This window comes from Macaca fascicularis, chromosome 15 (genome assembly GCF_037993035.2).
Source record: "Macaca fascicularis isolate 582-1 chromosome 15, T2T-MFA8v1.1".
NCBI lineage: Eukaryota > Metazoa > Chordata > Mammalia > Primates > Cercopithecidae > Macaca > Macaca fascicularis.
Genome location: NC_088389.1, coordinates 72082634 through 72095719, shown reverse-complemented (window position 1 = coordinate 72095719; position 13086 = coordinate 72082634). Strand labels below are relative to the sequence as shown.

The window sequence follows — 13086 nt, the reverse complement described above, 5'->3', positions numbered from 1 at the left end:
CCAAGACCATGGAAACCTACCATTTGCATCAGTGTGACCTGGATATGAGACATGTAGTCAAAAGAGATCATTTTGGAGCTTTTAAGATTTGACTGTCTTGCTGGATTTCAGACTTGCATGGGGCCTGTAGCCCCTTCAATTTGGCCAATTTATCCCATTTGGAAAGGGTGTATTTACCCAATGCCTGTATCCCCATTATATTTAGGAAGTAACTAACTTGCTTTTGATTTTACAGGCTCATAGGCGGAAGGGACTTGCCTTGTTTCAGATGAGCCTTTGGACTGTAGACTTTTGAGTTAATGCTGAAATGAGTTAAGACTTTGGGGGAATGTTGGAAAGGCATGATTGGTTTTCAAATGTGAGGACACGAGATCTGGGAGGGGCCGGGGCAGAATTATATGGTTTGGCTGTGTCTCCACCCAAATCTCATCTGGAATTATAGCTCCCAAAATTCTTACATGTTGTGGAAGGGAACCAGTGGGAGATAATTGAATCATGGGGGTGGTTTTACAACCATCAGATCTTTCACAGTGGTTCCCTCATTCTCTCTTGCCGCCACCATGTATGAAGCACCTTTCACCTTCCACCATGATTATGAGGCATCCCCAGCCATGTGGAACTATGAGTCCATTAAATCTTTTTCTTTATATATTACCCCGTCTTGGGTATGTCTTTATCAGCAACATGAAAACAAACTAATACACCATTAAATGGCTTCTAACAGTTGAAAACATAACACTAATGCCCAGGTATGAAGAAGTAAAGCACTTAAGCCTAATGGCACCTCAAAAACTGGAAAAAAATAATAGATTTTTAAAGAGGGAAAATAAATATAATCAAGCAGAAGCTCAATTTAGGATTCTCTATAAGTAGCATCAAGAAACAAAATGTTGATCAATGTGGGGATTGGGGGAAAGAAATTTTTTTAAAAACAAACAAAGTGATTAATTTAGATAATTTAAGGAACTTTAAAATATTAAAAAGTTAACAGGCCTTGTAAATGCTTAAACTAGCTGAACTAAATTAGTATACTATATAAATGATTTAAAGCTAAGTATTTTGTAGGAACGCCAACAGTAAGATGTTAAAAATGTGTACACTTTCTACTCTATGTTTTCTTTTTTTTTTTTTTTTTTTTTTTTGAGACGGAGTCTCGCTCTGTCGCCCAGGCTGGAGTGCAGTGGCACGATCTCAGCTCACTGCAACCTCCGCCCTTCCAGGTTTTTAAGCAATTCTCTGCCTCAGCCTCCAGAGTAGCTGGGATTACAGGCGCGTGCCACCATGCCCAGCTAATTTTTTTGTATTTTATTAGAGATGGGGTTTCACCATCTTGGCCAAGCTGGTCTTCAACTCCCGACCTCAAGTGATTTGCCTGCCTCAGCCTCCCAAAGTGCTGGGATTATAGGCGTGAGCCACCATGTCCGGCTTACTCTATGTTTTCATATAAATTACCCTATAATACTCCTACCCAATAGCATTCTTTTAGAAATGAAAAAAATTCTGCATTTCTGGTTAACTATGTACTTCTCTATGCTACTGCCCCTGGTAACCTCTTCTTATGTGTATTACTGCCTGTGACACAAGTATTTATTTTTCTTTTATACTTTATCTTTTTCTGATCTAGCACAAGTCTTTTATATTCTTCAGGAAAAATGCTAAGCTTTGCAAAGAACAAGTCATTCTTTGGAAACTACCAAAATAATTATTTTAAGCAAATAGCATCAATAGATGCTCAAATTAAAAGATGAAAGTTTGATGTGCACTAATGAAGAAAAAACTAATAATTAGCATGTAGCTTCTTGATTAGTCAGCACCCCAAAATGGGTATTTTTTTAATCATCCCAATAATCAAATAATACATATTTATAGGTAAAATATGTAGACTTACATGAACATAACTATCTCATCTGTGAAATGAGGCTATTATTGACTAATATTAATAGATACATAGATGAATTTCATGAGATCAAGTGTTCTATGCTGTTTAATATAGTACCTGGTAGAGTAAGTGCTTAATAAATAGTGAGGATCATGAAGAGTATATTCAAAATCCAAGTAAGAGTGATTCTGCTTTAGGTTGGCACTGCTATTGTTCTATATCTATGTGGAGTAGTTTTTAAAAACCATCTTAATCCTGAAAGTAGTTCACTCCATCCTTATATATACCAAAAGGACCAATCATTACAAGTAGACAAATAAATCTTTCTATACCACTGAATGATTTTATAAATAAAACACAGAAAAACAATCACAGCTTTGACATAAGAAATCACCAAAGGAATAACAAAGACATTTTGAAATAAAAATGAAAGTTTTTAAACTTACTGACTGACTAAATCACATCCCATCTTAGAACCATCATCTGCTTCCTCTTCCATATCAGAATCCATTCCATTGTCACCTTATAAATGAAAGAAACTATTGAAAGCACACTTATAAAAACATTAAAATGATGTAATCATTACATTAAAAAGTATAATCTTTAAAAGTTATGCATCAAAGAACTTTATACTGGGTCAAAATTTAAATTTTTAATTGCTTGTATTTAAAATAATTTTTTCAATGCCTTAGGTATTTCTCATTGACATCTTTTTTTTTGTTTTGTTTTTTAAGACAGAGTCTTGCACTGTCACCAGGGCTGGTGTGCAGCGGCGCGACCTCGGCTCACTGCGAATTCCACCTCCTGGGTTCAAGCAATTCTCCTGCCTCAGCCTCCCGAGTAGCTGGGACTACAGGCGCCCGCCACCACGCCCGGCTAATTTTTATATTTTTAGTAGAGACGGGGTTTCACTATGTTGGCCAGGCTGGTCTCAAACTCCTGACCTTGTGATCCGCCCGCCTCAGCCTCCCAAAGTGCTGGGATTACAGGCGTAAGCCATCGCGCCCGGCCTCATTGCCTTCTTTTTACCTATTATATAAATGTATACAGACAAGAAAATGTGTATATACACTTACATACTACATACATAAATATGTATCTATTTCCAGAGTTACAAAATGCCATCAATTTTACATTTAAAAATGAAGCAATCTCTCTGGAAACTAAAAGGCTCCAATTTTTGTTTCTTCTTCTGTCATGTTAAAGCTAAAATCCTTGCAAAGTTCCAAAAGGAAAAAAAACATGCCTGAGAATCCAAAATTCTAGAGGTGTGAGTATCACAAAGAGTAGTCATACTACAGGCAGACAAACAAATATTGGTAAATTGCATGGAAGTATTCTAACTCTACATCTGGGTCTCACTAGAGAGTAAACAGTATGCAATAAGTAACTAAACACTATAAAAAATCTAAAGCAGAAAATTAAAAAGATTTTAAGGGAAATTCTTTGCCTTTCCAATAATTAATTTTTTTACAGATTTTTGGTACTTTTTTAAATTTCATTTTATTATACTCTTACCTATATATACTTTATTTGGAAAAATGATATATTGTCTATTCTTGAAATGCTTTTCTGATATGTAAACTATATTTTTTAGTACAAATAGAAGTAAAAATACTCTTCAATGATAACCCAATAACGAAATTAAATATCCAAGTAGGAGAAAGAATACCTCAGGATTTATGCTGAATATAGTATTAATTAATAAGTTGCCAGAATGTAAAAATATGTATTCTTACCCTCAAGAATCTTCAAAATTTTTTTTTCAGACAGGAGCTCTAACTGTTCCTGGCATAGTTTTTTAATTTCTTCTATTGAACAGTTCTAAAGGAAATGACATTTTAAAAAATGCATTTATGTAACACAGCCCCAATGTAAACTGGAAAATTTCAATCATAAAAATTTAAGTTAGCAAAATCTTACAATAAAATAAATTAAAGCCTCAAGTAGATTCACATCTTCTCCTGGGATAAAATCTGAAAAACTGCCAGTTAATATGTGAACACTGTAGATTCGATGGGAATGCATAAAGCTGTATTTATTATCAAAGAACAAACTAAAGAGTGAGACAGTTTCCCAGCTATTCTTAAGCAATCTATTTATGTTAAGTAATTATTCTAAAGGTTTAAAATATTAAAGTCTTGTATCTTTAGATACATGATCTCGGGCTTGAGTGTCCAAGGTCAATTTCTACAATTGTAAAACTAGAACAACAAATATTTCCCTAAATAATTTTCAAAAATAATCAAAAATACTTGTGAATCTAATGAAATATAAACTATTATTAACCATTACTGTTTGTTGTTACACAGCAGCATATTGTGACATTATTTCTTAAAGCACCAGAAATATTATATGTCCAATTTAGTTACCATCATTCCCTGCATTTAACAGAATTATCTCCACAGGGTCAATAAATTTCTTGCCTAAACATTTTATCTTGGCAAATTTTTAAATATACAAGGCTGTTTATGGTTGTTTATTTTACAAAATCTTTTCAAGTAGCTTGTTTTAGATGCAAACATCCAATTAAAAACTGCATTAAGGCCAGGTACGGTGGCTCACACCTGTAATCCCAACACTTTGGGAGGCTAAGGTGGGAGGATCACGAGGTCAGGAGTTCAAGACCAGCCTGGCCAACATGGTGAAACCCTGTCTCCATTAAAAATCCAAAAATTAGCTGGGCGTGGTGGTGCGTGCCTGTAATCCCAGCTACTCAGGAGGCTGAGGCAAGAGAATTGCTTGAACCCGGGAGGCAGAGATTGCAGTGGGCCGAGATCACGCCACTGCACTCCAGCCTGGGTGACAGAGCAAGACTCTGTCTCAAAAAAAACAAACAAAAAAACGCATTAAGTAAAACAAACAATTGTGACAAAGAACGTTGTATTTCTATGTATGTATCTAGTGTGATGTGTAATGAAGTACCTTTAACACATCAGGAAGCATCTTCTGTAACTTCTTCTCTCCTATAATACAGAAGCACTGCTGAAGCATTTCTTTTTTGTCTGATATATAGAAACTAACTGGTTTCAATGACACAGTCAGGTCCAGTCCACCTTCTTCAAGGTCACTGTGCTCTGCCAAGAATAATTCTTTTTCCAAAGTTGGCAAAATATATTTGGTTTCCTAAAGTTAAAAGAATAAAGAACCATTAAACAATACTATTTAAAATATAAAGAATATGTACATGACATCATACATTTTCATTTAATAAATTCTTCTTCATCAAAAATTCCCAAATTCTTTGCACATTTCTCTAAAACCATAGGAGAGAATATTTGTTTAATATTCTTTGATTTTCCTCTCCATACTGCAATTAACTCAAGGAGTAGCTATAAAGGGAAGAGATACTTAGGATACACAAACAAAAGTATACTAAATATTGAATAATTTCTTAAAGTTTTAGACTTTTGAAGAATTAGGATTTTCCCCTAAAAGGCGATTCACCCAAAAGCTCTATGTATGCATAATCATTGTACTTAAATTCATATAAATAAATTAAAGTAAAAATGTCACAAATCACAAATATACAGAAAAGTAACATACTTACCAGGAGCTATCATCATTTTTAAAACTTACATAATCATAATCAAAGTAACCAAGTAATTTCAGTAATTTAAGATATTTCTGTCCATTTTACTTTCTGTCTCCCTACTCTATCCAGTCTCTTCAAATCTACTGCCGTAGTTTTGTTCCAAACTACCAAAATTTTTTGCCTAGGTTATACCAATAGCCATTGAATGGGACTCCCTGCATCTAATCTGAGGTCTCTTTGTTTTGGACACTGTTAGCAGAATGGATTTTAAAAAATGTATATGTACTCATCCTTCTTGTTTCAAACCCTTCAACGAATTCCCATTGCTCTTAAGGTAATATGGCCTACCTGACCTTCATGCTCATTCTTTGTGTTTACAACACAATCTTCTTTGAATTACTCGACTGTAACCTATTCTCCTTCCTTCAGCTCATACAGGCAGGGCTTTGGCGTACCATTTTCCTATGACAGTCTTTCCTCTTTCCTTTCTCTATCACACTATATTCACAAGATTAACAAATTCAGATACTTCGGACAATTCAACAGTCACCTCCTCTGGAAAATCTTCCCTGACCACAGAGGTCAGATAGTTGTTTACAAAGCAGTTTTAAAATAGGTCAATTTTAAAGAACACTATGATAATTAGACTGAAAAAGTAAAAGAATCAGCACTTGTTCTAACAGCTTACAATGAAATAATGTAGAGAAACTGGAATCCTCATACACTGTTAGCAGGAACATAAAATTGTGCAGCTACTTTGGAAGCTAATTTGGCAGTACCTCAAAAAGTTACCGTATGACCCAGCATTTTCATTCCTAGATATATACCCAAGAGAAATGTAATGATATGTCTACACAAAAACTTACTTGTTCTTAACAGCATGACTCATAATAGCCAAAAAGCAGAAACAACACAAATGTCCATCAAGTGATAAATGGAAAAATGACATGTTGTATAGCGGTACCTACACATATGTGGTACATATGTACAGCTATACAAAAACAAAACAAAATGTGATATAGTAGCCATAAAAAGGCATGAATCTGTGATACAAAGGAATGAACCCTATGTGCTACAACATGGATGAATCTTGAAAACATTATGCTAAGTAAAAGATGCCAGACACAAAACACCACATATTATATAAGCTAAAAGTTACACATAAGGTTGCTTTCTGGAGTGATGAAAATATTTTAAATCTGACTAGGCAGGGCACAGTGACTCAGCCTGTAATCCCAGCACTTTGGGAGGCCGAGGTGAGCAGATCACCTGAGGTCAGGAGTTCAAGACCAGCCTGGCCAACATAGTGAAACCCCGTCTCTAATAAAAACAGAAAAATTAGCCGGGCAGGTGGCGGGTGCCTGTAATCCCAGCCACTTGGGAGGCTGAGGCAGGAGAACTGCATGAACCCAGCAGTCTGAGATTGCAGTGAGCCGAGATGGCACCACTGCACTCCAGCCTGGGAAACAAGAGGGAAACTCTATCTCAAAAAAACAAAAACAAAAACAAAAAAATTGACTGTAGTGATGGTTGTACAACTCTATGAATATATGCAAAATCACTTAACTGTACATGTGAAATGGGTGAATTGTATGGTATGTCAACTATATTTCAATAAAGTTCCTCCCCCAAAAATAGAGAACTCAGCGGGGCAAGGTGGCTCATGCCTGTAATCCCAGCACTTTGAGAGGCCGAAGCGGGCAGATCACCAGGTCAGGAGATCTAGACCATCCTAGCTAATACGGTGAAACCCCATCTCCACTAAAAATACAAAAACATTAGCTGGGCGCGGTGGTGGGCGCCTGTAGTCCTAGCTACTCCGGAGGCTGAGGCAGGAGAATGGCCTGAACCGGAGAGGCGGCGCTTACAGTGAGCTGAGAGTGCCACTGCACTCCAGCCTGGGCGACAGAGCAAGACTCCGTCTGAAAAAATAAAAATAAAAACAAAAATTAAAAAAATAAAATAAGGAACTCAATACACAACAGATATAATGGCACTCTCTAAAGTTTGAAATGTTATCTACAAGCCTAATATGCAATGACCTTTTCTTCAAAAATACATTAATTTTTCATTAGAAGATGGGTTTAGTTCTGTACGCAAATGTTTTCAATATTCAACTGACCAATGTTGTTGGTCTCCCCATTACAACGGAGTGTTAGAACTAGGGAAACTGGCTAGGCGCAGTGGCTCACGCCTGTAATCCCAGCACTCTGGAAGGCTGAGATGGGTGGATCACCTGAGGTCAGGAGTTCGAGACCAGCCTGGCCAACATGGTGAAACCCCACCTCTGTTAAAAATACAAAAATTAGCTGGCCATGGTGGCGGGTACCTGTAATCCCAGCTACTCAGGAGGCTAAGCCAGGAGAATTACCTGAACCCGGGAGGCAGAGGTTGCAGTGGGCTGAGATGGTGCCTCTCACTGCACTCCAGCCTGGGCGACACAGTGAGACTCCATCTCAAAAAAAAAAAAAAAAAAAAAAAAAAGGAAACTATTTAAAATAAGAATGGTGATATGCAACACTGAATCTAGAAGGGGTGGGAAAACTGAATAGATCTATATTAAATAATTTTTTAAAGAGTGTTTTAAAAAATCACCCTAAAAATCTCCACTAGACCCAGATACTTCTGACAAATATTTGAGAAGAAAATATAAACCATTCTAGAACACACCAAAAAAACACAAAGCTTCCTAATTCAATCCATTACAAAAATAAAAACTACAGACTGATCTAATTTAGAAACACATACATAAAAGTAAAAACACTGATTTCCAGCCAAGTACAACAAACCAAACAGAACTTGTCCCAAGACTCCAAAGACTGTTCAACATCAACTAACTTATCAATAAATTACAGTATCTGATTAAAGGAGAAAAAGTACGTGATCATCTCAACAGAATACCAGAAAACCACCTGATAAAATCTCTACATAAAGAGAAACTGTACTCTACGAAAGAGAAAAATGAGCAGAGGATATGTACAGAAAATTACACGAGAAGGAATCAAATGGCAAATAAAAATATTAAAATGTTCAATCTCACTAATCAGGAAAATAAAAATTAAAACAAACACAATATTAATTTGACCCATTAGTCTGGCATTTTTAAAAAAAAATGGTTATCAAAAGCTAGTTAAGAATTTCAGAAATAGGTATTCTTATATATGTACTGTTTGCACTATAAATCTGTAAAGTCTCATTTGGAAAGCATTTGGCGGCATTCACCAAGTTTTTAACAGCACAAACTTTGACCCAGGAATTTCAGTGCTGACACTCTCTCCCAACATAACTCTTGTATAAGATATATACATAAAGGTGTTCGTAGTCACAATACAAAAAAAACCTGCAAACCTAAATACCAAAAAAAATAATAAAATACCAGGCAGTCACTAAAAATAACAAACCACGTATATAAAGAAGCCTATCACAACAACGCAGGTACTCAACAGCGGGAATAACACAACACAGCTTAAATGTAGCAACTTAAATACACATATCTGACGAGGAGTGATTAAAAGAGGCCGCGTATCAAAATATTAATGGAGGGGCAAGAAGGACTTAACGCTTTCCCTTTATTTCTGCATTGAATGAATTTAAATTACATTGTTTTGAAACAAATTACGAACTTTTTTTAAACGGCGTTCTCTTGGTAGATTGGTGGCGTATAAAGAACATGGCCTTTGTAGTCAGATATTTGGATTCAAACCTAGGAGCTATTAACAAACTCTGTGACTGTGGGTAAAGTTTCTTAACTTCCTTGGGCCTCAATTTTCTCATCAGTAATGTGGAGTTAACCACATCTATGAAAAGATGAACACGAAGGGAGAACTGTTTGGCTTGCAAGGGAAATGAAGGCTAGCTTCCAACTCATATTCTTCTGGGAGACTGAAACCATAGGAGTGGAAGGAGCCAAGAGTATTAAAAAAAAAAAAAAAAAAAAAAAAGAGATGATCAGGAAATCCAGAAACTTGACGTTCAAGATTCAAGACACGGATGGGAGTGTGGGGCTCACCAGGACTTAGGTAGGAACATGAACCTCAAGCACGGACGACCTTGGGATCGCCGCGCTAGCAGTGAGCTCCAGCCGGCGCCCCATCCCTCTGGTAGCCCGACTTCTTCCGAAAAAGCAGCAGCTCCGGGAAGCGGCCAGAGGGGCGCGCACGCACCTGCTGCAGGGAGCCCGAGACGCTGGAAGAGTCGGTACTCCTCCGCTTCCGGCGCTCACTACGCTCCACGCTGCTCCCGCCCCAGCAGCTGCCGCCGCTCCCACCGCCGGTGACACTTCCACTAAAGCTGGCGTTCCCACAGCAGCTGACGCTCCCGCAGCCCCCGACGCTCCCGCAGCCGCTAGTGCTTCCACTGCCGCCGCTGGCCAAGGCGGGTACGATGTCCGGGGCCGCGAGCGCCGCAGCCGCCTCCTGACTGCTACGTTTGCGCCGTTTCTCCCGGGAGGACTTTTTCCCCGTCATGGTCCCTCTGCTGCAACCATCGGAGGAAAGTCCGCTGCCTGGTGTGACCGAAACCCGACTCCCGCGGCAGTGGGCGGCAGGCACTGGCGTCGCAGGTTATGCGTCACTTCCGTCCGTGACACAGAACGTGGTGAAGCGTTATGGGCCAGGGTGGCGGAGGGGTTGCTAGAACCAGTTGCGCTTCCTCCTCCGGTCGCTGAGGTCGGTTGGAGTGTGTAGCGGGTAGCCTGTCTAGACAGTTTTTGTTTTGTTTTGTTTTGTTTTTATACCTCCACAAAGCATAGAAGGTGGAACTTATGTCCTTTTACCTTCGAAACTTTTTAGTGTTAGTGTTTGTCAGTTTACAGTAAGGTTGAAGTGTAGTTGTTGATTCTCCATTTCCGTTTACCTCCAAATCTTAAGATATTAACAACGCTGTAACAATAAAGAGAACCTAGGGAAAAGTTGTTGCATCTCCTTTTCGTCATTACCTGGGCAAATTATGTATTTCTTGCGTAGAGTCTAACATGGACAAGTAAAGAGCTTGAGTTCATTTTTAAAATTGAAAATGGGTCAAAGCTTTATGAGATTTTATGGGTGGATGTAATCTAAACAGAAGGCAGATTTTGAGGAAAGGGAGCTAGAACACTTAAAAAGTGAACCAAGGTCTTTGCCATTTCAGCAGGGGCCTTTAGCCACTGAGGGAAAAACGTAGAGCCTGGGGCAAAACTAGCTGGGTGGTAGTAATTCTGTGCCTTTCCCTGGGGTAAGAAGCAACTAAAGAAGCTTCCCTTCACTTTGTCTCCTATTTGTCTCAGTCATTCAGCAACTACTTAAGTGCCTAAAACAAACCAGCCTAGGGTTAATAACTAGGAATACTTCCAGCCCTAGGAAAACTGTCTTCCCCCAGGCCCCACTCTTAAATTGGTCTTCTAAGGTAAATGCTGGGACTGAGCCCAGTGTGTTCCCAGGGGTTCCATTAATTATCACACTCATTAAGAGTCATATCTGAAAGGATTGAGAGTGTTGTGTTCACAGATGGGAAAAATACATAAAATTAATAACATGTTACATTTATAAACCTGTTATGAATTGTGTCCCTGAAACCATCCTCATAATTTTAATAAAACTAAATTGCTAGAATTTTTTTTTTTTTGAGACTGAGTTTCACTCTTATTGCCCAGGCTGGAGTACAATGCACGATCCCAGCTCACAGTAACCTCCGCCTCCCGTGTTCAAGCGATTCTCCTGCCTCAGCCTCCTAAGTAGCTGGGACTACAGCCATGCGCCACCACGGCAGGCTAAGTTTGTATTTTTAGTAGAGACAGGGTTTCTCCCTGTTGGTCAGGCTGGTCTCGAACTCCCGACCTCAGGTGATCCACCCTCCTCAGCCTCCCAAAGTGCTGGGATTACAGGTGTGAGCAACCGTGCCCTGCCAAATCGCGAGATTTTTAACAAAAGATAAGTTTTGAGTAGAAGCATAGCTAAACATTAACAAACTTTTCCTATAGCCCACTTCCTTATAGCTGCTTATTGCTTTATAGATAGTATCTTTGACTCAGTTAAGAAATCTCAAGTTTCCCATTTTGAGATATTTCCCAGATTCTGTACTCCAATGGTGTTATAGGAGTTAAGAAATTATTTTAGATAGATAGAGAGGAAAAGCGATCTTTGGAAAGTTTTTTTCCTTTTAAAGCAGCTCCAGAAATGTTCCTTGTCTAGCAAGAAAGCTGGGCTGGCAAGCTTTGATATGCAAATGCAGACCATTAGAAACTTGGTTTACTCAGTATGGCGATTCCCCTCTTCTTCTTGTCCCCACGTGCCTAGCAATATGACCATCCCCACATACCCCCACATGTGTAGAACATCATGGCACCCTGCATTTGCATATTAAAAGACTAGGGTGGGAGGGCCACTTTTTTTGCAGGCTATGTGAATGACATACCTGGTCAAACCAATTCCCTGGGTCATATGCAGATTTGTCACCACCTCCTCCAGCCTCATAATTGGCTGTTGCCTGCTGCACCTGGGATTCCCTCTTTTGGCTTGGAGCCCTCTTCCCTCTGGCTGTGTATGAGGGAGCCTCTTATTTCTTGCATATTAAATTCTCCATTCCTTAAAACCACTCCACTTTTGTCTGTATCATTTTATTTAAACCAGCATGAGACAAAGGACTCCTCCAGTCATTGGAACCATATCAGTGGGGTCACTGATGCTACTCCGTTTGAAGACCCCTTCTAAGAAACGAACTCAGCACAAGAATACACTTTCTACCTTCTTATGATTACATCCCCCATGCCCTAACCAATCAGCAACCCCTAGCTCCTCAGCCCCCTACCTACCAACATTTCCTTAAAAACCCCTGTCCAAAACTTACAGGGGGAGGTGATTTGAGGTTCCCTCCCATGTTCTCCCTTGGCTGCCATACCATTATTAAACTATTTCTCTGCTGCAACTCCTGCTGTTTCCATGTATTGGTCTGGTACCATGTAGTGGTTAATAGAACCTGATGGTTCTATAACATCACCCACAAAATTCATATGTTGAATCCCTAAACCCTAACCTCAATGTGACTGAATTTGGAGATAGGGTCATTAAGGAGGTAATTAAGGTTAAATGAGGTCGTAAGGGTGGATCCCTAATCTAACTGGTGTCCTTATTAAAAGAAGAGCCTGGGCCAGTGACGGTGGCTCACGCCTGTAATCCCAGCACTTTGGGAGGCTGAGGCGGGCAGATCACAAGGGAGATGGAGACCATCCTGGCCAACACGGTGAAACCCCATCTCTACCAAAAATACAAAATTAGCCCAGCGTGGTGGCGGGCACCTGTATCCCAGCTACTTGGGAGGCTGAGGCAGGAGAATGGCGTGAACCCGGGAGGCAGAGCTTGCAATGAACCGAGATCACACCACTGCACTCCAGCTTGGGTGACAGAGTGAGACTCCATCTCAAAAAAAAAAAAAAAAAAAAAAAAGAGCCTGGTACAGTGGTGCATGCCTGCAGTGCAAGCTACTCAGGAGGCAAACTGGGGAGGATTGCTTGAGGCCAGAAATTCCGGGCTGTGGTGTGCTGTACTGATCAGGTGTCTGCACTTAGTTCAGCATCAATATGGTGACCTTCTGGGAGTGGAAGCCACCAGGTTGCCTAAGCGGGGTGAACTGGGCCAGGCCCAAAATGGAACAGGTAAAAACTCCCATGCTAGGCTAGGCATGGTGGCTCACACCTATA

General features: G+C 39.5%; 1 protein-coding gene across 11 annotated transcripts in view; it reads right to left on the bottom strand.

Moving 5' to 3' along the window:
- CAAP1 (caspase activity and apoptosis inhibitor 1) overlaps window positions 1-9968 on the bottom strand; it is a 52620-nt gene extending 42652 nt beyond the window's left edge. For 5 of the 11 annotated variants that reach the window (XR_012424664.1, XR_012424665.1, XM_005581590.5 and 2 more), the window contains exons 1-4: window positions 9578-9968; window positions 4805-5005; window positions 3619-3703; window positions 2326-2401 (exon numbers count right to left, since the gene is read on the bottom strand). Coding sequence is in view for 7 of the 11 variants with exons in the window: in XM_005581590.5 (XP_005581647.1) it covers window positions 2326-2401; window positions 3619-3703; window positions 4805-5005; window positions 9578-9880 (665 nt within the window). In the remaining 4 variants the exon portion in view is untranslated. Of the gene's footprint in view, window positions 1-2325; window positions 2402-3618; window positions 3704-4804; window positions 5006-9423 lie in introns of all 11 variants that reach the window. The other 6 variants (XR_012424667.1, XR_012424666.1, XM_074017368.1 and 3 more) reach the window with 2 other exon arrangements.
- Between the last annotated feature and the right edge of the window lie 3118 nt (window positions 9969-13086).